Raw genomic sequence first — 24,938 nt, 5'->3', positions numbered from 1 at the left:
TGTGACTATACTTAGAGTCAAGGGTTTTAGGTGGTTGTTAGGGTTAAATGAGGTTGGGCCCTTAATCCGATAGGATTGGTGTCCTTGTAAGAGGAAGGGAGATAAGAGTTTGCTGACTGCACACACACACTGCTTGTTCCCTCTCTGCCCCCACCATGTGAGGCCGCATGAAAAATCTGCAAACCAGGAAGAGCAACCTCATGAGAAACCAAAACCGTTCAGGCTTGATCTTGGACTTCTCAGCCTCTAGGACTGTGGGAAATAAATCTGTTGTTTAAGCTACCCAGTACAGGATTTATATTACGGCAGCCCAAGCAGACTATATACTTTCTGTGCCTCAGTTTCTCCACCTGTAAAATGGGGATAATCATGCCTATCTCATAGGACTGTTATGAGAAAAAGCTAACATATGGAAAGTATGGGAACAGATACAGCATATATTAAGTGCTAGGTCTCTGAGTAGTTGTTGTAGAGATAAAGACGGTCTCTGTGGTCAAGACAGTCACTGTGCTTGGGTGTCTAACTTGCACAAGGTGTATTATGGATTTAGCTGAGTATTTAGAGAGCCTTGAAAATTCTCACTGCCAATGGCCAATGCTTACCACTCCTTACTTTTCTAGCTTCAGTTTATACTCCTATTAATTTCCCCAAGAAGGGTAATAGGCACTTATTCCTCAAGTGATGAAAATAGACAATGAAAGATATTAGCTATGGGTCCTAAAAGGATGAGGATGAAAACCTCATAGGAGTTGAGGGATAAGCATGAAGGCTGAAAACCCTGAAGCCTATTTCTTCAAAGCATGAAATTAAGGAAAAAGAGTTGAGTAGAAGTGTGACAAGCAAGGCCATTTAAAAGGTAATTGTTAAGCTTTGAATTATCACAATTTTTGAGAGACTTCAAAACTTTCAAGACTGCATTTATTTGTCTCTAGAAGGTAGCCCTGGGCTGGCATTTTCACTTTTCATACTTGGGGGAGCCTGAAACAGAGAAGAAAGCCCCTTATAAATGGTTAAATAAGAAGAGATAGTTCCCAAAAGAACTATATAAAAATTTTTTCATTAGTAATCAAAAATGTTTAAATATAAAGATACCTTTTTTTACCTATCAAAATTCTATCATTTTAATAGATCCCACTGTTAGCAAGGATATGGTGAACTCGGCACTCAGAGCTGGTGGTATTGTAAGTTAGCCTCATGCATCGAGTCATAAATTGTACCTACCTGTGACTCAGGACTTCCACATCTAGGAATCTATCCTAAAAATAAACAAAATAAAAAATTTTTTTAAATACAGAAAGAGGTAAATGCATCAGGCTATTTGCTATGTTCACGAGAACAAAAAAACTGAAAACAAATGTCCTAAAATTAGAAAACCCTTCCATTTAATTGAGCATTAAAACTTGTGATAAAGACTACACAGTAACCTCAAACCTGTCAATGATAGAAGAAACAGAACACAGTGTTGTATGGCCTGCGATAATTTCTTAATTCAGTTGTGTAAGAAATTTTAGAAGCATTTTAGTACGTTCAATCAGTGGTTTTACTAAGATGGTAAGATCACTTTGGGTCTTAATATTCTGAAATCTAAACCTGAAGAAAAAGCCAAATCCAAGACTTAAAATAAAGTCACTCCAATCTATCACTGTGGATAATAAAGTACTATAGTCACATGCTCTAATTCAGGTTATAGAAACAGATTTACCTATTTTCTAGCCCACTCTCATTTATATTTCAAGAGTAAGGTTGTTTTTTTTAAGAACAAAAGGCAGTAGAGAGTTTAACACTAATACACATAGACTCTGATTCCATCCTTCACTGACCCACTGGATATTGGTCAATTTCCTTAACTTCTGTTTTCTAGTTTCCTGACATGTAAAATGGATATAATTATACATCAGGTGGTCATGAAAATTATAAAGGTATTTTGTATTCACCACCAGGAATAGGGTCCATCACAAAGTAAGTATCAATAACTTTTCTGATCTTGATCCAATCTTTCTACTATGCATGTAATTAAGCTAACTTTTTTAGTTCAAAATTAGCTTTAAGAGTTTCATTTAATTCTTTTAAACTTTTCACATATTCAGAATGCGTTAAACCTAAGAGACAAATTCATGTATTGCTAGGTTTACCCAGAGTTAAAGGATAATTTAATCTAATAGCCTACAGTCTAGTATATTATAGATCATTGTCTTAGTTTGGATTTAAGTGTTAGCTAGAAAATTCCATGAATGTAATATAGAAGTATCAGAATATGGAATATTCTGAGTATGCTGAAGATTATCAATGTTGCCTTATTCTTACAGTTCATTTAAAAAAAAAAAAAAATGCCTGTTGGCCTCATCTAAGCAGTTGAAGGTCCAGGAAGAGGGTGATCTGAGAAACAAACCCAGCTTGCTGCTCAGCCCCTCTGATAAGGCAGGCATGCTCCCGTTGTTGATTGTAAAAGCTGCATGGTTTGACATATTATCCAATGTAACCTTCCCTCCACCCACTGAGCCAAGGTTTGGGGGAGGAGGCAGGGACTGAGGTAGATACCAACCAGAAGTCCACACTTAGCTTCAGATTTCAGTTCCCAGCTACAACAGTCTGAAAAGCAAGGCTCTCATTTGAAAGAAGCTTTGTTGAAAGGGAGAATCAACATGTGGGTTCTGGTGGGCCAGAGCTCAGATGGCAACTCAGGTGGTCACAAAGCAGGGAGGAGGCAAGATATGATGTGGGAGAAGATTTCCTACAACCGAAATGGAGAAGAAAGTTGAAGCAGACGGAAATAGTTATTTGGAGGGGCTGGAACTCTCCTGAGGAAGCTGCCTGATCCCTAATCCCTGGGAAGGGCCCCTGTACCACGCCATCCTAGACCTTGACCCAGAGATGAGGAAGAGTTAGTTACATAAGGGAAAAGAACCCAAGAAAAGTGTAAAAAAAAAAAAAATCTGAGAAAAGCAAAGATTCGTACCCACTTCTCAGAATGTAGCTTCTCACAGTTCAGTGACCACGTGGCTAAAGGAATTTTTAAGTATGTGCCTGAGGACAGCTGCATAGCCCATCTAGGAATGTGAAAGCCAGAGAGACAAGAAGATGCCTGGGTTCTGAAGGCAGAAGGCCCGGTGAGCCTGACCTAGAGAAGAGAAGCCATACTGGGGTCATGGACATCCACAGTAGATGTCAGCTCAACAAGACTGGGGACCTAAGGATTAGCTGGGGAAACACACACGAGCGTACCCATTCCAGCCTCCATAGCACACACACTCCTTGCTGTACCTAAAGGAGGACAAGACGATCTCATAGGAGAGAAGACATATGGGGGAAAGAGTCTCACAGGGATTCTGAACATTAACCTGATAACAGTATGTACTCAAAGAAGATAGATCTTACTGCGCTAAGAGAATCTTTCCACCATCTGAGTCATAAGGTCTTACTGGGTTCTCAAAAACAAGGAGAATACAGTGTAGAAAGTAAAGTTACATTTCTTCCCATATAAATTGTGCTCAGAATGGTCAATCCTGCTTTGGTGTATGCAAGTCCAGCCAAGACCCAGAGATCAGAACCCAGCACCGTGGCCATAGCCCTGTCATAGAGCTGTACAGATGATCTTCCAGCAAATAAAGGTCTTTTATAATGAGCAGGGCTTTGGCCACCAAGCCCCACATGGTCTGTCTCTTCCCTTGGGGGCCTATTCCAAATTGCATGATACAGGGAAACTCCGCTCCTGGGTTCTTCTCAGCTGAGAGCACCCCAATGAGGCAGGTGCCCCAGGCTCATCTTCCACACTAGCATTGCTGCAAGGACACATTCCTGAGAGGGAAGCCTTCCAAAAAGGGAGTGATCCAAAGATGACCAGAAGAGTTCCCCCAAAATAATCAGGCTGTATTTACGGCCCCTTTACCCTCCTACTAGAAGATCTACCTTTAATGCTGTGCCTTTGGAGTCCATTTCATTGGTAATTCATTCTGGATAACCCAGAGATTAGAATAAGGAGAGAAGGGAGAGGGCAGAAGGGCTCATTGACCTCCCTGAGGGGTTACTTTATGTGATCCTAGTACTTGATGGCTTTCTGCTACCCCAAAGAGCAGTCTGTCTCAAGGGAGGTCAGCAGCACATCAGAGGAATCCTGACTCTAACTTTGAGAGACTCTTCCACCCAATTCTTACAACTCTCCTCTCTATCCACATTGGGACCAACAAGTCTGGGTCTTTTATAAAGCTCATATAAATTCCCTCCAGAAGTCCACTAGACTAAATCAAGACTTAATTTTTTTTAATTTATTTATTTTTGAGAGACAGAACATGAACAGGGGAGGGGTAGAGAAAGAGGAAACACAGAATCTGAAGCAGGCACCAGGCTCCAAGCTGCCAGCACAGAGCCCAATGCGAGGCTTGAACCTACAAACTGTGAGATCATGACCAGAGCTGAAGTCGGACACTTAACCAACTGAGCCACCCAGGCACCCCTTACTTCAACTAATTTAACCACCTATCCTGTCATATGTGAGAGAAATATAAATTGGCTTTCTTGAATTAGGCTCAGCTCACTGACAGAGTTAGGAGCACATACCAGGTAGAGATCTTGTCAAACACACCAAACCTCATACACATACACTAAACCCACTTTCATGATTGATTTTTCTGTGGGGACAGAAGATGGAGAGTTCCAACAAAGGAAATCCTCTGTCTTATTTTCATGAAGAAATTTACCTTTCCTCTAACATTTTATTCTCATCTTGGTCAGATTGGGCTTCAAGAGTCTTCCTCGGGTGCTGCTTGGATCTCTTCCTGAGTAGTTGCATCCTGGGGAACCTTCCCCTGGAGGTGGTATCACTCTGAGGTTAGATGGATCCTGGCCTTTATGCTCTAGATCTCACTTTTCCAAAGTCCAAGGGAAAACAACTAGCATCCATATCATCACAGCACCAATCCCTAAGCCCCCAGAGTTTAGAAGACAGTCACATACTGAGCCAATGCAATCACTAGAGCAACCTCCACACTCTGAGTCCCAGTACTCTTGGTCTGGGGCTGCAAAGTTTAACACCCAAACTGGTGCTTCAACAAGGGGGTTGGGGGCCAACAACCCATCAAGCACCCACTGCGTTAAAAGGAAGTGCAAATTTTTTTTTTTTTTTTTTACAAATAGTTTATTGTCAAATTAGTTTCTACATAACACTCAGTGCTCATCCCCAAAGTGCCCTCCTTCATGCCCATCCCCCCCTCCCCCCCACATCCATCAGTCCTCAGTTTTTGTCAGCATTCAAGAGTCTCTCATGGTTTGCCTCTCTCCCTTTCCCCCACCATTTCTGCCCTTCTTCTCCCCCTTGGTCCTCCGTCAAGTAAGGAAGTGCAAATTTTTAAAATATTCTGCTGGCTATGCTCATCAGAATATGCCCTGTAGGCCCCCAGTGAACACTGAGGCAGACAAATGTGATGCCCAGGGAAAAGCCTAGACCACCACACTACTGTGGTAGAATTTTTGCTATCACATAGAGCCAGTTCCCGAGTGAAATGGGAGATGGAAGACAGGAGACAGTTGCTTCAAGGCCTTTCCAGGGTGCTAATGAATTCATCCCAGATAGCTAGACCATCCCGTTTCAGAGCTTAAGATGCTATTAGAAGAAATGCTCCCAGTGATTAATTTCCACACACAGATTACCACAACCTGCAGAGGGAGTAGTGGACACCTACCATCCTCATAGGCTTCTTCCTCTCAGAAACTCTTCCAAGGAATACTCCTACACAGACCAAAATTTTAGAAGTGTGTGATAGCAGCACATCCAGGCCCCACACCAGGCACTTATGTTCATCCACATATTCCTTTCCAGAGCCTCTCTGACCCCAGCTCAATTGGCATCTTACTCCAACACAGAGGATGGCCTTTGTCGAGGGACACAGCCTCTGCAGGATCATAGGCAGCTGTGAACAAAACTCAGAGCCTTGCATGATAGGGAATGCCTGAACCATAAACACATGTGTCAAATAAAAAAAGTAAGCAATGGTGGGTCAGTGAACATCTTGCCACCCAGCAATGCCCAATCCCAAAACAGATAAATCCTACACCTGAAAACCCAATCCAAAATGAGCCTTGCCAGGACCCTGACATTAATCCCTATTCCTACCAAGGCCAGAGGCTGCCACTTCACACAGCTCAGGGTTCTCTCCATTCGCACACATACTTGCTGATTCAGTCTGCAAGTGAGCCTGCTCTAGCCCGAGAAGCTAATCTCCATGCCTGCCATCAGCAGATTCTTATGTACTTCATTCGGGACTTTTGCCTCTCAGGAATGTTGTTGATCTTGCACAGCCTGTTCTGACCCCATCCTCAAATCCCCAAAAATGCCCATCTCTGCCAGCACCAGAATTCCACTCCTCAGATCTTCTCCAAGGGCAGGAAGAAGGGTGCCATTCCTGCAAACTGAAGCTGAAGGGGGCCTGCCTCCTAAAGCTAAGCCCCTCTGTACATAAGCATTTCGGTCCAGTGAATCACATCAGCTATCCCCAGGTTTCTGTTTAGGGTGTCTGGCCAGGATCCTGAAACCTTATACAGTCACTCCTTCAGGTAAACTACACTGACCCCTTATGAGAATTGTTTGGCAAATAAAGGTCAGGCTGGGCTTCATTTCCTTGGTCCCTCTCACTTCATCATGGTTCCTAATTATCAAATGCAAGCTTTTATAAAGTTAGTAAAAGTGATGTTGAATAATTGCTCAAGCCACATGCAAATTAGGATCTCAGAGTTAAACCTATTAACAAGGAAAAAACTGGCAAGATAGTCACACAGTAGGCACTTAAAAGAGAAAAAAAAAAATCACTTCTGGGGCGCCTGGGTGGCTTAGTCGGTTAAGCGGCCGACTTTCGCTTAGGTCATGATCTCGCGGTTTGTGGGTTCGAGCCCCGCGTCGGGCTCTGTGCTGACTGCCAGCTCAGAGCCTGGAGCCTGCTTCAGTCTGTGACTCCCTCTCTCTCTGACCCTCCCCTGCTCACGCTGTCTCTCTCTCTCTCCTAGAAATAAATAAAACATTAAAAAAAAAATTAAAAAAAAAATCACTTCTTCCTTCCCATCCTGAACAATTCAGTCCTAATGCGTTAGCTCACAGTGAGATTGGGGGGGAGGAGCATGGTGGCCCTGAGAGAACTATTGGAGACCTAGCAGGGTGAGGATGGCATCCACAAATGGAGGTGGCCTAATACAGGATGTCAGAGACCAAGCAGATGAGGGGAATGGCCACACAGTGAGGTGGCCCAGTGGAAAGTGATAAAGTCCAATCAGCAGGAGAGGGGCCTTGGAGGAGCAGTGTGGCATGGGGAGTCAGACCCAAGCTAGGTAAGGAGGGTGCCCAGGCAGAGGGCAGCATAGCATGGGGGAGAAGCCGCCCATGCCAAATCAAGCAAGCATGCATATGTGCAGGTGACCTCACATGGTGAGCCAGAGTCCAAGCAGGGTGAGGAGACATCTATATGTGGGGTGGGCTGAGTGGAAGGTCAGAGCCAGGGAGAAGGTTCTTAGGGAGGGGCAGCTAGTCACAGTGTTGTTATGGGCTGAATAATGTCCCTTCAAAATCCACATGTTGAAGTCCTAACCCCCATACCTCAAAATGTGACTGTATTTGGAGATAGGGCCTTAAAAGGAGTGATTAAATAAAAATGGAGGGTCAGCACCAATTCAGTATGACTGGTGTCCTTCTAAGAGAAAGTTGGGGCACACACATGCAGAGGAAAGACCATTTGCAAGCCAAGAAGAGAGGCCTCAGAAGAAATCAAACTTGCCAACATCTTCATCTTCTACTTCCAACCTCCAGAACTGCGAGAAATAAATTTCTGTTGTTTAAACCACTTATTCTGTGAATTTTGTTGCAGCTGCCCTAGCAAACTTATACAGGTGCTAGAGCCCAGAAGGGGCTAAGAGAAGAGCCAGGCATGGGGGAGATGGCACAGAGAGGAGAAAGGAGTTACACACAGAGGGTCCTTGATGAAAGACTCATTCCAAGGCTAGGGGTGGGAAATTACGTGATGCTCGAGCTCAGAACATCTTCTGCCAAAAAGGAAATGATCAAAGAATGATAGGGACAGGTCAAGCAGAAAGTTAGCCCATTTGAAGGGACTTTCACTGGCCACAATGAGGACAATTTGAATAACAAAATAAATGAAATACTAGGATATTATGATGATATAATAATCTACTGAATTAAATAGAAAACCAGGTGTCTACAGTATTTAAAAAAATGAATATAGAAACAACCAAAAGGTTCTATAATAATAGTTAAACTGTGGCACATCCATACTCAGCAATGAAAGGGGAGGGGTGGGAATGGACTCTCCATACAAGCACTAGGATGATCTAACGGGCACTGTGCTAAGTAAAAAGGCCAGACTTTAAAGAATACATACCGCATGATTCCATGTAGTACAGAACACTCCCCAAATGAGAGAGAGATGGAGAACAGATTACTGGTGGCCAGGGGGCAGAGAGAGTGGAGATGTGGGGGGCAGTGGGTGGATAGCAGGCAGGGGAGCATTATGGAGGTGGAACAGTGCTGGATCTTGACAGGAGTGGTGATTCCACAAATCTACACTTGTGATAAAATGACAGGGAACTAGACACACATCATACCAATATTGATTTTCTTGTTTTGATATTATACTATAGTTTCAGGAGATGCATCCATTGAGGGAAACCAAGTTAAGGGTACATGGGACTTCTCCATACTATCTTTGTAACTTCCCATGAACCTATAATTATTTCAAAATTAGAAGTTTCATAGATACAGAATGTTTGATGAAGAATAGGATATCGAGATAGCTTCAGAGCACCTCCAAACAAAACACAGGTTACAAATTTAAAAGGCTGACTTTAAAATAGAGAGGCCTGGCAGTCACCACATTAAGCAAATGATTGAAGTAAATCCTTAGCACTAGGACAAATCAAAATGTACCCCATCTAATAGGATGCAATGGGTAGAAAACAGTATCACTTCCATGCTATTCATGACAAAGATGCATAGCTGAATCTAATTGGGGGAGAGACAAACTCAAATCAAGAAACATTCTACAAAACAATTGGCCTTAATCTTCCAGTGTGTCAAGGTCATAAAAATCATGAAAAGACCAATAAAATGTTCTAAACAGATAGAGGCTAAAGATACATGACAACTAAATGCAACTCATGATTCTCAGCTGGTCTTTGTGTTAGAAAGGACATTCAGACTGTTGGTGAAACCCTGAATGGAGCCTGAGGATTTTGTGGTAATAACACCACAACATTAACTTTCTGATTTTGATGGCCACACTGTGGTCATGTAAGACAATGTCCTCATTTATAGGAAATGCATACTAATTAGGGGTGATGGGGGATCAGGTCGGTGACTTACTCTCAAATGAGTCAGGAAAACGTTATTTGTACTATATTTGTGACCCTTCTATAAGGTGTTTCAGAATAAATGCTTTTATTTTAAAAATAAATGATTTGAATGTCAAAGAATGAGAGACCCTTCATTTTGATGAAATTGATGAAATCCTAGGACATTTCTGCAAAAATGACTCTTTACATTCAGGCCTGGAAAGTCACACTTGGCAGAAGTTACATGCATATATAAAAATCTCAAAAACATGATTCTTTGTTTATTCTAAGAATCAGCACACTCTTTCAACTAGCACTGTAAACTGAGTTAGCGAAAAGCCTAAAATTTAAGTGTTTTATTCTCTCTTTTAAAGAAAGTTCCAGTTAGAGCTTTTCTGTTTAATAGAAAATGTTAGTACCCACTTTAAATCTACTTACTACCAAAAAAAAAAAAAAAATCTACTTACTACAAATAGCCTATTTCCAGGATCAGTTATCCTTGGAAGACAATGGTCTCCTATACATCCTTGCTACTGGTGGTGCTAAGCAGAAGCCTGCCATGCTTTCTTTTAGGTTCCACTCCCAGCCCAGGCCCAAAAGGGATGGACAGAAAGGTATAACCGGGCAGCTCACCCCAAGAATGACATGGTGATACCTACCTGACAAGGATTAAGGTGAGGATTAAATACAAGTAAGATTCCTGCCTTAATACCTAGTATATATACAAAATTAACATTACTATTTTTAAAAGTTTATTTTGAAAGAGTGCGTGTGAGTGAGCACATGCACACGTGCAAACAGGGGAGGGCCAGAAAGAGGGGACATAGAGAGAGAATCCCAAGCAGGCTCAGAGCCGTCATCATAGAGCCCAATGTGAGGCTCGATCTCACAAATGGTGAGATCATGACATAAGCTGAAATCAAGAGACAGATGCTCAGCTGACTGAGCCACCCAGGTGTACCAAAACTAACATTACTATCATTAACAGATAGCCAGGTTCAAGGTTCAGCTCAGATCATATCTGCATCCTTACTTTTGTTCCCAGTCATCCCCAGTCAGCTGTAGTAGCAACAGGAATTCTGTTTCCTAAAGATGGACTGGCAAGGGAAGGTTTGGTTTATAGGTCAAGTGGCCAGAATATAGAAATCTAAAACTGAGCATGTACAAAAGTAGAACCTTACAGAACAGTAGTCAAGTCAAAAATGGCAGCCAAGGCCAGTCAGTTAGCAGAAAGCCCATAAGACCTCCAACCAGAGTAGAGCATTACTAAAGGCCACGTGAGAAAACTCAAAACACTTGCTACAAACAGAGCTAGAATGCCTTTGGCTTATTGTTGATTGCTCACCAATCACTACTAATTGCTCATGATGAGTCAAGCAGATTTAATAATGTATGTCCAAGTGAACATTGACATGCCAGGTACTGTGCTAGACACTTCACTGACATGATGCCATTTGAGCTTCACAATTCTGATGTACAAGGCAGTACAATTCTCATTCCCATTCCACAGATGGGAAAACTGAGGATTAGATTCAACAGCTCCCTGAAGGTTACACAACTAGCAAGGGGTAAAACCAGCAATTGAACCCCAGTGCTGGTTCTCTAGAACCTGCACTTAACTGCTATTCTAAACTGCCTCTGGCCACCAACCATCGTTTTTGGCTCCACAGCTTCCACTGTCCCTTACATCACACTAAGCAATTTGCTTGTTGCAGTACACTTGGTTACAGTTCCTACAGGCCATTCTTGTGTCTAGAACAGTGGTGTTGCAGGACAGACCAAGGGGTCTCATCAGAGTAACACAGTCACAAGGGCTAAATGACTTGAAGAAGGAGACTGCTACTTCTACCTAGCAGCTTCAATAGTTTGGCAAAGTAAGAAGAGCTATTAAATAAACTCTTCTTTCCACTTTTGGCTGCCTTACAATAAAGCCAACTCAAAAAAAGAAAAGAAAAGAAAGGGTGTGTGCACACATTTGCATGTGTATGTGTTATCACCATGTATCTTTATGTATGGCAAGCTACTTCTTTCTTTTTCTAGAGGACGTGGGAGTCAGAAAACCCTTGGATGAGCTATTTAGGGTCATAAAAAAGTAAACTTCGGTATGAAATGGGGAATTCTGGAAGAGTTGCCTTCCCTTGAGTTGCTTACCTATTGATTTGGAAACATAATAAATTTTCCAAACTAGCAAACTCCACCTTCCCACCTAGGTACTTTCAAAAAATGATCTTGTTTTGAGGCGCCTGGGTGGTTTAGTCGGTTAAGCGTCTGACTTTCTCTTAGGTCATGATCTCGTGGTTCGTGGGTTCGAGCCCCTGTCGGGCTCTGTGCTGACTGCCAGCTCAGAGCCTGGAGCCTGTTTCAGAGTCTGTGACTCCCTCTCTCTCTGACCCTCCCCTGCTCCCACTGTCTCCGTCTCTCTCTGTCTCTCTCTCTCCCCTAGAAATAAATTTTTAAAAAATTAATTTAAAAAATGATCTTGTTTTAATCATCTTTTAGCATGGAAAATGCCACATACTTCAAGGAAAATATTTTGAGTTTTTTGACATCTATGTGGCTATTTAACAAGAAACACTTTACCAGACTCTTGGTTGGGGAGAGAACTCCAGTCGTAGACATCACGCTCTGGCGACAAGTGTATGCTGACTCACCACTGCCACCATCTGCCCAGGGCCTTTCCTCCTCATTCTTCAAGCCCACAGTACAGCTGGCATGTTGGATGATGTTTCTCGATAGATCTCTAGGTTCAGAAGCATTGTTGCTATAGCTCTGGTGATCCAGATTTTGTCTCTAGAAACCATATGTAGTTGTCAAACAGTATGGCAGTCAAGAGTCTGAAGATGTAAATCAATATATTCCAAAATTTTAACCAATGAAGTTGTATTTAAGTGATAAGGGCAACTCTTAAGTTATCATGGATGGAGGAAAAAAAAAAAATCACCACTCAGTAGACTGTATTTATTTTTCTATAAACTTGAGATGTTGTGCAATTGGCAAATGGATTAAAAAGATTATCCCATGAAGATATTTGCAAATGACATATTAAAGGGTTAATATCCAAAATCTATAAAGAACTTATCAAACTCAACACCCCCCCCCAAGAAAATTAAATAATCCAGTGAAGAAATGGATAAAAGACATGAATAGACACTTCTCCAAAGAAAACATCCAGATGGCCAACTGACACATGAAAAAATGCTCAACATCACTCATCAGGGAAATACAAATCAAAATCACAGTGAGATACCACCTCACACCTGTCAGAATGGCTAACATTAACAACTCAGGCAACAAGAGATATTGGCAAGGATGCAGAGTAAGAGGATCTCTTTTGCACTGCTGGTGGGAATGCAAACTGATGCAGCCACTCTGGAAAGCAGTATGGAGTTTCCTCAGAATTAAAAATAGAACTACTCTACAAACTAGCAAGTGCATAACTAGGTATTTATCCAAGGGATACAGGTATGCTGTTTCAAAGGAGCACATGCACCCCAATGTTTATAGCAGCACTATCAACAACAGCCAAAGTATGGAAAGAGCCCAAATGCCCATCGATGGATGAATGATCAAGAAGATGCGGTATACATATACAATGGAGGATTACTCGGCAATCAAAAAGAATGAAATCTTGCATTTGCAACTACGTGGTTGGAACTAGAGGGCATTATGCTAAGTGAAATTAGAGAAAGACAAACATCACATGACTTCACTCATATAAGGACCTTAAGACACATAACATATGAACATAAGGGAAGGGAAGCAAAAATAACATAAAAACAGGGAGGGGGACAAAACAGAAGACACTCTTAAATATGGAGAACAAACAGAGGGTTGCTGGAGGGGGGATGGGCAAATGGTAAGGGGCATTAAGGAATCTACTCCCGAAATCATTGTTGCACTATATGATAACTTGGATGTAAATTTAAAAAAAGAGAAAGGAAAAAATAATATCTGTCAAAAGCCAGATATTCTAGTACCATTGAGTCATGGTATTTAGCATGTAGTATTTGCCAAATTCATTAGAAAACTCTAAGATTTATTGAGATTTTCCTCTAATATTTTATTTTATTTTACAAATAGTTTATTGTCAAGTTGGTTTCCATATAACACCCAGTGCTCATCCCCACAAGTGCCCTCCTCCATACCCATCTCCCCCATGGCCCCCATACCCATCAGTCCTCAGTTTGTTCTCAGCATTCAAGAGAACATGGTTTGCCTCTTTCCTCCTCTAATATTTTAAATGAGGAATTCATTCATGTTGGAATTTAGAAGGAAATGACTGCTGACTATAGAATCAAATTATATAGTTGAAGAGGTAAATAATTAAACTTTATCTATACAGCAAAAAAAAAATATATTATCCCATGGCACAGATCCTGTATTTTATAATGAATGCAACACAAAATAAAAGCAGTCTGTTACACATGCAAGGAAAAACTAAGGCAGCCACCTGCTCATGTGCAAACACTATGACCATGCCACAACCAAGCATTCGATTGGCTCACAGGACAATCCATTCCCACCATTGCAGAATTTATCCCCTCAGGAGTCACCCAAGTAGGACTAGTGAGTGGACAAGGAAAAAAAATGAAAAGCACTATTATAAAACCTGGCTATTCCCAGCCTAAGTTTCTAGAATGACTAGGTTTCTCTACTCTCTAGTATCAGTCCTTCTCTTCTGTCCCTAAACACAATCACATTGCTACTTAGAAAGACTTCCTTCTACTGATCTAACCTCTTTTCTTCTTCCATCCTTTTGATCCTTATTTCCAGGGTTGATTTCCAGATTTAATGGACTTGAAGTTTGCCATTGTGCTCTGCCTAGACTTGACACCTACATACCCTCAACCCCTTACTCCCCTACTAACCTGACTTCCAGCCAACCCCTATCCCACACCTCACATGCCTCTCCATAGCTTCTTGCACTACTTCCCACCCTTAGCTTCCCAAGATTCTCCTCTGCCTAACTTTAGGACCAATCTTGCTTCTCCACCTTCCTGTCACATTCTCCTCTCCAGTGGCTCCTCTTTCCTCCTGTCAATGGTGTCACTCAGGGCTCATTTCTAAGGCCTTTCTCTTTTTGTATCTTACTTCCTCTGATGACTAATCCACTTACAGGCATTCGAGTCTTGCCTGATCATGCAATGAGCCCATATAACTAGCCAACAACTTCCACTGCCTAATGGACACTTGTGAGCTCTACCCCGATAATGGTGCTGACACCATGTGCTTCAGTTTGCAAAGCAGGCTCATTTAGTTCATCCCACTGACTGGTTGCAAACCCCAGGAGACTGGTATCCCCAACCATCACTGAGCATTCTACCAGAGTGGTCCTTCAGAGAGCACCTCTGCAAGGGAAATGCTGCTTCCTTTCTGTATCCTGCCCCATGGGAAAGCACCTCTACAGAGGGGGTTTATGGAAGACCTGACACACCCTAGGTATCAATGTTCTGTTAAAGGTTCACCAATTAGGAGCTAGGTGCCCTGGACAGTGACAGGAAGTAAGCACATAATCAGAAGCTTGGCTCCAAAGCTCACACAGATCTGGATTCAAACCCCAGTCCTGAAGTTTCTCAGATATGTAGCCTTTACTTGTATTTTGGTTTCCTTCTCTGTAAAACATGGGTCATAAATAACTCCTAGGATTGTTACAAACTAACAGGAACATATAAATTGCCTGGCACATGGAAAGGGCTCAATAAATGATGGATATTGTTCTAAATTCTTAAACTTTTACCTCCGAGTCTTTGGCTCCTTCCAAAACATCACTGAGAACTTGTATGTATTCAGTTGCGCCTTTAAGGATATCAACCTTACTAGGCTTCCTGCTTTGGGGAAGAAATGGCACAAGCGCCTTGAGTTTGGCAAAACCACGGTTGAGATTTTTTATCTGGAAAACAAAAACGCACAATGACACAGAGAAAAGCTAATTTGTACAGATACCCCTCAAACCACAGATGAGGGTTCAGAGGGGTTGTTTTCACAGCTCAGGTCTGGGTGGTGAACCCAAGCAGGCACATGCCAGAGTCCCCACTCCACTGGCAGTACAGCTCCTGGCAATGGAGGAAAGAGCAGCAGAAACTCAGCACTAGGCTGGGAGGGGGGGAGGTCTGTGTTCTGGCTGAACCCTCTCCTTCTCCTCTTAGAACATACCTGCTGCACTGTAGTGTTCAGGCAGTGGGGTAGTGGCTAAAAGCTCTAAGTCAATACACCAGGATTTAGAACCCAGCTCCACCACATACTAGCTTTATAAGAAGGTGTAGGAGATTTCATACGGCCAGCTATGGTTGATCTGCTAAGTAGAAGATACCCACCTTGTAAACTTCTTTGTGGTAATTAACACAATTATACATGAAACTCTTCTTCCTGACCTGGTGCATAGGAAGTCCTCAATATGTGGTACTGATAATGAATAAAATGTGCAAACACTGGTCTACTTGAGCACTGTGCCATCAACTCTTCAACCTCTTTCCCAGCCAAGTCAAGTGTTAGAGTCTAGAGAGTCTGCATGTTGACAAGACTTGAAAGGCAGAATAAGGCTATCTATTTATTTATAATTCTCCAGGGCCCAGTCCTTCAGCTTGCAAGGGCTAGAACTCTGATGACCAAACCCCTGAGGTAAAGAGGCCTTGGAAAAAACTGGCTTCCACCACCATAAAGCCAATATGCTCCTGTTGATTGAGAACCCTCTCCCACTCCAGATCAAAGTCAACAATGGATATAGTCATCTCATTACAGCAGAAAACAAAGACCAACAAATGTATGAAAATGTGGAACTCTGATGAAAGAACTACAAAATAAAACAGAAATTTAATGCCATTTTTCATGTGCCAAACTGGTAACGTTGTTTTGTTAATCATACCCAGCATTGGAGATGGACAGAGGGAACCATCCTATATCCTGTAAGAAGGAATGAAAATTAGTAAAGCAATTGAGCAACATGTATCACAACTTGTGAGACTGTATAGGTTCTATGTTCCAGTAATTCCATTTCTAGTATTTTGAGAGCAATTGTCAGACATACACATAGATTTATAGACCAAGAAAAAGCTGCAAAAAGCATAAAGACTGCATAAGTTAGCTTCCATTTATACGACAGACTATGCAGTAAAAGGCTAAAAGAGTGCTTAAGATGAGGAAATGTTTTTGATAATGTTAAGTGGAAAAAAATATATATACTAGCTCACAATTTTATAAAATCATATATAGCACATGCATAACTAGAAAAAGACGGAGAGGATATATACAATAATGTTAATTCATGGTAGTTACATCTGTGTCTTAGGTGTGTGTTTCCTAGTCCAGGTGTATTAATTTTATCGTTGTAAAAAAGGATGAAGGTCATTAGCTTTAAAAGAGAGGGTAAAACCAGGACGAAATCTCTGCAGAAAGCAATTCCTTCCTGATGGGAAAGCCCATATAAAATGCAAACTACTGGATCAGACTCTTGTTTGAAGCCACATCATCACGTGCAATTCCATGGTTATTTTCACAAAGGGTCCGTGCCTGGTGAAACCACACTTTTCTACTCGCTCAGTTTACCCCAACTTCAACTGTCTTCTACTTTGACTTGGTCCTTTCTCCTCCCGCCCTTTCCCAAAGTTCCTAGCGGATTCACCGGGGCTACACTTCCAGGGGACCCGGGCGCGTGTAGCAGAACCTCCTCCTCAAGTCCCAAACCTGAAGTCGCGCCCTCAGTCCTCCGCATCCCCACTCCGCCCCCCCCCCCCCCCCCCCCGTCCTTCCCTCTCTCGGACCTCCTCGGGTTCGGCCAAACCCCAGGTGTGTAAAGAGCAGAAGGGAGGCCAGATTAGACAACTTTAGGGGCCCAGTTTCAGTTAGAAATACTGAAAGCCACCAGTAGATGCCGCTCGGACTACGGCGCACGGGGTCGCTCCGCGTTGTGATTCGCGGCATCCCAGCCTGGTTGGGAAACAAGACTGGTGGAGTGCGAGTCCCGTGCACCGCCCTGCACCCCGTTTCCCTACTCTAAACAAGAAAAAGAGTAACTGCCACTGGGCCCCGTCACCCCATACTTGCTTCGAGGCAGAGATGCAGAAGGGAAAGGGGTGGGGGAGCCCTTTGCACCACAAGCGCCCACCCAGCGCGAGCGGTTGGAAGATTGAAGCACGACTCCTGGGCGCTAACCTTTTTTGAAAGCACTTGCCAAGGGGAGACATTTTTAACGTTGTCAGGGGCCTCGCGTGCCCCGACTCCCACCCCCAGACCCCGTCCTGGGTGGTTAGCAGGTGAGGAGGCCATCCGAGCGTCAACGAACGTCTCCCGGACGAGGGAGCCGAGCCAGACCTCGGGAGGTTCGAGTCGCCTCCGAGCCCTGCGGGTGGGCGGTAAATGGGCGCACCGGTTACTGGCCTGGTGTTTGGTGGTGAGCAGCGGGTCCTGAGGCGGCCGAGCCCGGGTGGCCTCGGGGACCCGCGCGGAGCAGGGCGCTCACCCGCTCGCGCTCCTTGGCGTTGGCCACGCGCCGGCGCTCCAGGACCAACTGGAGGTCCTCGGTCGAGGAGTAGCCGCCCGAGGGCAGCCGCTTGAGCCGGCAGATGGCGGCCAGCTGGGGGAGTGGCCCGAACTGCTCCCGCAGCACGTCCTCCAGCACCTCGGCCTGCGGGACGCCCAGGAGAGTCCGCGCCGGCGCTGCTTCCATGGCGGAGGGCAGGGGGCGGGGGGCGGCGCAGCCTTTCATCTCCGCACCTGGGGCCGCACGAGCTGCGGGGCACGGGGGCGGAGCCTGGGGCCGGGACCACCTGTCCCGGTTCCCCTACCCTGGCCTAACGCAAGTCGGGCCCCGCTCGGGGAGCTGCGGTTCACGAGCTCCACAGGTGATTTTGGTGAACACTGGAATACAAGACAGCACCGGTTCTCAAATTTGGCTGCACAGTGGAATCACCTGGGGAATTGGGTTTTTCTTAATCCGGTGCCTGGATTCCAATTCCCAGAATTCTAATTTGATCAGTCAGGCTGGGGACTGAGCTTCTGGATACATGTATACACATGTATGCAAATATACTTATGTACACATATATATTTACCAGAAAAATTTGCTGGCTACAAAGAAAACTTTACAAAATCATTTTGAAATCAATAAACGTTGCAAGAGCAGTAACCAAGAGGTCCAGCAGCCCCTTCACCTCGGTTCTCTACTTGTTAACATTTTCCCACATTTACTCCATTGCCCTCTTTCTCTCTAGGAACATTCGCATTTTCATTACTCTTTTTCTGAAGCATTTCCTAAGTCTTGCACCGTCATCCTGACCTTGACAGTTTCAAAGAGGAGAAGTCTTTCATTCTGAAGGATTTCCCTCACCTGGGTTTTGCCCAATGTTCCCTCATGTCCAGACCTAGGCCATCCCTTCTTGGCAAAGACTCCACAGAAAAGATGCTGGGTTTTTCTCAGTGCATCCCATCAGGAGATACATGATGCTGACCGGTCCCACCACTGGTAAAGTTAACCTTGATCACTCAGTCAAGGTGGTGTCTGCCAGCTTCCTTCACCATAAATGGACTAACTTTTCCTTTTGATTGATAAATATTTTTGTGAGGAAATCACCAATATCCTTAGCATCCATCGCTGACTCCTGCCTAAATTAACCACTAGTTTGTGGCCAAATGGTTGACATCCTATTGGGGGGGAAGAGCTTTTCCTTCTCATTTATCTATTCATTTTATATTTACCTCAGCATGAACTCATGACTTTATATTTTATTCAATAAGATGTAATTTATTCATATTACTATTTTCAATGCTCAAATAGTTCCAGATTTGGCCTGTAGGAGTCCCCTTTATGCTGGCTTCGCTGTTCTTTTAACATGACCCCGTCATTCTTTGCATGCTTTCTTACTTGTGCCAGAAAGGCATGACATGTTTGAGGCTCATCTTGAATTTTCCCAGCCCAGAAGTGGAATCAGTCAATTCTTCTAGTGGAAGATGGAATTTAGAAACAAAGATTTGGATGCTAGATTGTTCATTCCTTTTGGGATGTCAATGCTTCTAAGCCCTTTTAGCAGACAGGAAATATGTATATGCATACACACAAGCACACACACACAGCTATATCTATATTTCTGTGTAGATAGATAGATGATAGAGATTTAAAAACCAGGAGTTCACACTAATATCTCCAATTCCAATCCAACAGCTCAGTGTTCTCTCTCGTTTCTCCCTAATTTGTAACTCCCTTCTCCAACAGTGAGAAACCCAACTTCCGTTATCCTCAGTATATTTATTTATTTATTTATTTGCTCAACTCTCGTACATATCCAGCCACATCGGCCACCTCCTCACCTCATCTCCCGCCATGGCACTGCCTGCAAAGGAAGGGCAAGGGAAGAGAAGAGGATACACCACATGTTTAACTGGCATTCCCTGAGCAGTAGGCCTGGGAATGATAGGAAGATCTGTACCTCATATCTTCTATATTTCTTGAATTTTTCACAATAAGTGTGGGTCACTTCTATAGTTTATATGTGTGTGTGTGTATATAAATACTATATGCATGTATATATTTAAGAAGGAAAATAATTTTTTTGCTCTGAATTTATTTGGTGTTGTCTGCTGACAAACAGATAGAAGGTAACAACAGCCAAATGTGTGGAAATCTTAAAATGGAGATAGTTTACCCATTTTCCTAAATTTCCTTGAGTATCAAAAAGGACATTATTGGATGAGCACTGGGTGCTATATGGAAACCAATTTGACAATAAACTATTTGTAAAAAAAAAAAAAAAAAAAAAGGACATTATTGACATTTTCTAATTTATTGATAAACCCTTGCATGGACAAGCTGATATGTATCAGGAACCAGTGTGAGAACCCCAGAATTAATCCTTCATACTTGCTCCCCCTCCATCAACTGCAACTGTAACTTGCTGGCCTCTTGTCTGTTAGATTCATATATTGGGCCATATGTTCTGAGGGAGAGCAATCACACGAACTAATCTGAGCCAAGGTGTTATACCTGACAGTGACGTGGTGCTTCTACCTTGCCATTACCCAAAGATGCAATGGCTTAGTAAACAAAATGGTTAATTTTTCTCTCCTCTGGCAGTGTGAAAGTCATAGGTCAGTGGTGCATCTCTGTTCCTCATGGTTACCCAGGGACTTAGGTTCCTTCCAAATCATTGCTCCTGAGTGGCATTTCCAAAAATGGAGATGTCCTACTAGAGGCCTCTGCTATTGTCAATGCCCAGTGGCAGCAAAGTCCTCGAACCATTCACCCCAATCAAGATTCAGAACAGGATCAGAAATTCTAGGTATTCCAAGCAGAACCAAGTGTTTTAAATCGGGGATTTAGGTGCTTAACGCAATCACCGGGAGAGCTGGTGAAGCAGGAGAAGTTCAGTTTGAGAACATACCACCAAAGCTGCAATCCAGGGAACAGAAGCCAATGTCACCGTAACTGCCACTCAACTCCCCCAAAGCTGGGAAAGAGGCTCTGGAACACAGCTGCAGAGAAATGCCAAGTCCCCACCCCCAGGCTTGTCCACAGAAAATAGACAGAAGGAGAGGGACATAAGCTCTGCCTGATGTCCATGCTCACCATCTCACACACCTGTTTCTAAGGAGGTCTGCTTAATTGACATCCAGAACCCTGAGAATAAGGAGTTCTAATAAATGGAATTTCAGCCTTCTGCCTCTACAATGCAAAGAGGCACCCTGGAGGAAGGGAAGGAGGAAGAAAGAAGGGGAGGGGTACTAATCCACTGTCTCTTCCACCTGAGACACACAGAAACTAGCCCTTGCTACATCTCTTGCTCCAGCAGATTCACCTCATCAATCCTGTTTCCTACCCTGGGACCCAGCTCAGAGGAACACTCCCCATATCTGCCTGGATCTTTGGCAGCTCCTCATCACACTGAGCAGTTTTTGGCTCAGACACAGTAGCCTTCATCTCTGTAGCTCAGTCAAAACATTAAAGAGCTGCTAACAAACAGCTTTAATGAGGGCAGACAAAGAATGACATTTTTAAAATGGATCAGAAACTATAGAGGCAAATCTGCATTGCCCAGAATGTCTATCTATATCAATTTGGCAATTTCATATTATTACTCATACGAATGTAAATTCATATTATTATTACATACTATGTATTATTTTATCTCACCATATTCCCGGGAACCTGACTTTACTCTCATTGTACAGATGAGAAAATCAATGCCAGAGAAGTTGAGTGACTAGCTAAGGCTACACTGGTCAGCTTCTCCTTGAAATCTGAATGGCCTCTATCCCAGGGTCACCAGGGATAGACCTGTATGGAAATCCCACACTTCCAACTGACCTGGTCCACCAGCACACAGGCCCTGCTTTCCATGCCCCACACTTCACTTCCCTGGAGGCTCCTCCTCCTCCACTCCCACTGGGCCTGAGCTGGGGTTACTATCTTGGCCACATCACCACCAGAGTTAACTGTGGGTCAGAAGTGCTTCTCTGCCAAAAACAGAGAAGGGAAACAGACCCACAGGCTTTGTCCCCAGGAAGCTGGTAAAAGGTCAGCCCCCCCCAACCCCCCCCCCCCAGCTCAAGTCCTTCCCATTTTTGCCACTGTGCTCAGCAGCAGCTAGTAGCCTCCAGTTTTGACAAGATGCAGAAAGATGCCTGGCAGCCTCAGGAAAGAATAGACCAAGCCTGGAGCCCTGCAGGCTATGGGGCCTCACAGAAGAATGGAGACCTACAGGGCCTCAGGATTAGTTGTGGATCCAACACGAAGAGCTTCTGCAGCACAGGAGTTCATAGGATTGCAGGCAAGACATTCGAACACTCTAGGCCTCATCTTGCCATCTGTAAATTGGAGACTGTGGTAGAACCTTCCTCAGAGTTGTAGCAAGGAGTCAATTAGGCCATTGGCACAAAAGTAACAGCTAACGCTTGTATAATGAGACCCATGTGCCATGAACTTTTCTAAGCTCATTTTATGGATTCGCTTTCTTAATCACACAACAGCCTCAAGAAAGAGGTACTCAACTTTTTCACAGAAGAGGAAACTGAGACACACAAGTCAAGTAACCCACTTTTCCAGCTAGACAGGGGAAAAGCTGGGCTCAGACCCAGGCAGTCTGGCCGCAGACTGTAACAGTCTATAATGACCAATCCCTCCTGCCTCACATAATTCCTACCACATTGTAAGTAGCAACTATGATATATGAACCAGGTAGAATGTCCAGAAACTTGGCTATTCACATAAGTGACCCAGACAGAGGGTGTTCTGAGAAAAAGTGCAGAAGTTGCAGTCAGAGCTGGTTGAGGAGACGCTGAGGTCCAGGGCTTGGTTCTGGTGACCCCATAGCAGAGACATCATGAAAGGCTTGTTGGGGCCACCTTGAAGATGGCCTGGACCCTTTGTCCTGGGACCAGCTGGAGTGGGAAATGCTTATCATATCTAATAAGGGTAAGATTGCAACAAAAGCAGGGCTTTGAGGAGATTCAAGAGGAAGTAAGCTACAGGCTGCTTTGGCGAGAGCATGTGGAACAGAGGCATCGCTGTGTTGTGGATACTCTGCTTCGTGTGGCCTTGTCTTGCAGGAAGAATCCTTCCTGAGGCCCAGCTAGCAGACCCTCTTCTGTCCTAAGCCACCTCTCCCAAGAGGAGCCCAGGCCTTCTTACTCTTCCATCACTCTCCCTGGTGCTGGGGCTTTTACTGGTGGCAAGGGTGCCTGGGCTTGGTTGGCTTTGAGCTGTAGGAATCGATAGCAGAATATAGGAGCAGAGCCACTTATAACTGGCCCTTATAAGCAAGAGCAACACAAAGGGAGAGGGTCTTCCCAGTAGGCATGGTGTAGGGCAAGGAGTTGGACAAAGGGAGTCGGACAAATACCCAGGCGCAAATCTGGGTAAGAATTCCCGAGTATAAAGGGCTGGGGCATTAGCTGGTAGAGAACACTCAGAGTTGCCATCCATAAGCATAGGTAGAGATTTTTCTGAATTAACGACTTGCATCATCCTCAAAATGCTGTGATATCTGCTTCCAGAATATGCTCACTCTCCTGACTAAGAAATTGTTCCCTTCCCTTAGAAAACCAAGCCTGGGAGGTCATTTCATGACAGCCAAAGAGTCTATGCCTTCTTCTCCCTATGCTAGAGCTGGGGTCTCCCTAACTCATAATGTGTGGACTCCAGCCTCTCTCAGGTTGGGCCCTCATACCCTAAAAGACTGGAAACCATAGCTCTGGGGGGGAAAGCTGTGGGCACGCATGTGGTGGCAACTGTCTATTACAGCCTATATCTGTCACCAACATTATCCATGGTCACCGAGAGTAGCAGCTATTTAGTGGAGGCTGGGTGGAGCAGGCTGTCACTCCAGGGTGACAAGCTAACCACTTCCTCCAGGAACACTGAGGACTTCATTCTGTCTCCCCAGATGGCGCCACTCAGTCTGTAGAGAACCTGAGTCCTCTGCCTTTCTGACTCTTGGGGGGAAATTTCAGCTTTCAGAAACTTCCCTATAGGAAAGAAAGGGCCAGCCCGGGCAAGAGAATTGACCCTGGAGTGTGAGCATGTTTACCTGTCCCTGTTCCATTAGCTTTAGGCCACAGACCATGGTTGGTTAGATAGATAACCAACAGCTAGCTTGCTACTCCAGAATGTCACCACCAGGTTTCAGGCTTCTGAGGATTCTTCCTGTGGCTATGAGAAGGGGCGGGATGTCCTAAGTACCTCTCCTCCCTCCTAGAATGCTGGCTTCAAGGGTGGGGGTAGGGTGGAATTTTACATTTCATTCACTTTTGAATCCTGAAAACCTAGATTAGCACTTGCTACATGGTAGAGGCACAATAAATAGTCCTTGATTGCATGAATATTGATTAAAAAAAATAAGTCTTCAAGTAGACTTAATGGTTATGCATCTTTAGACATTAAAGTAATACAAAATACATAAATCAAAAGCTATTAGAAATATAAGAATATGACAAGATAATAAACATAATAATGTTCTACATGGGAGAGTTAACACAAATCCTCCTAGAGAAATTGACAGGTTGTATGGACTACATATAAATAAGGATATTGAATATCCTAATAATGAAAATCACAAGACTATTCTAATAAATATACCTGTGGGATATTTATAAAAGGTGAGCAGATGCTACTAGGCCATAAAGAAAATCTCTGTAAATCCCGCAAAAGTGGGACGTATTAATATTGGCTCCTACCTGTTTTTGCACAGGCTAGGAAAACCCTAAAACAAAGAATAGAAACACATAAAAGAAAACAATAAACCCATCCCTATATATCTATATTGCTATAGTGTAAACCTCCAAGGAATAAACTATCAGGAAATCAAACCCTGCAACATATGTAAGTCTAAAAATAATAATAATAAAGGTGCTTAAAAGAAATACAGCAAAATGTTATTTCAAGCCTGTGATAGAGAAGTTTCTAAGATTGATAAAAAGCTAAGAAGCCATGGGGCGTCAGGGTGGCTCAGTCGGTTGAGCGTCTGACTTTGGCTCAGGTCATGATCTCACGGTTTGTGGGTTCGAGCCCCGCGTCAGGCTTCGTGCTGACAGCTCAGAGACTGGAGGCTGCTTTGGATTCTGTGTCTCCCTCTCTCTCTGCACCTTCCCCACTCATGCTCTGTCTCTCTCTGTCTCAAAAATAAATAAAG

General features: G+C 43.7%; 1 protein-coding gene across 3 annotated transcripts in view; it reads right to left on the bottom strand.

Annotated features, from left to right (window-relative positions):
* Window positions 1-911: 911 nt before the first annotated feature.
* Window positions 912-24,938, bottom strand: part of LOC120236649 (factor in the germline alpha-like) — a 29,884-nt gene continuing 5,857 nt past the window's right edge. Inside the window, exons 1-5 of one of the 3 annotated variants that reach the window (XM_039239571.1) lie at window positions 17,780-18,025; window positions 15,062-15,214; window positions 11,905-12,114; window positions 1,222-1,256; window positions 912-978 (exon numbers count right to left, since the gene is read on the bottom strand). In XM_039239571.1, coding sequence (XP_039095502.1) covers window positions 963-978; window positions 1,222-1,256; window positions 11,905-12,114; window positions 15,062-15,214; window positions 17,780-18,025 — 660 coding nt within the window. In that variant the 3' untranslated portion in view covers window positions 912-962. Of the gene's footprint in view, window positions 979-1,221; window positions 1,257-11,904; window positions 12,115-15,061; window positions 15,215-17,779; window positions 18,026-24,938 lie in introns of those variants that run through there. The other 2 variants (XM_039239569.1, XM_039239570.1) reach the window with 2 other exon arrangements.

This window comes from Hyaena hyaena, unplaced genomic scaffold (assembly GCF_003009895.1).
Source record: "Hyaena hyaena isolate Hyena2069 unplaced genomic scaffold, ASM300989v1 scaffold_158, whole genome shotgun sequence".
Lineage (NCBI taxonomy): Eukaryota > Metazoa > Chordata > Mammalia > Carnivora > Hyaenidae > Hyaena > Hyaena hyaena.
This window is presented reverse-complemented; position numbering and strand designations above follow the sequence as displayed.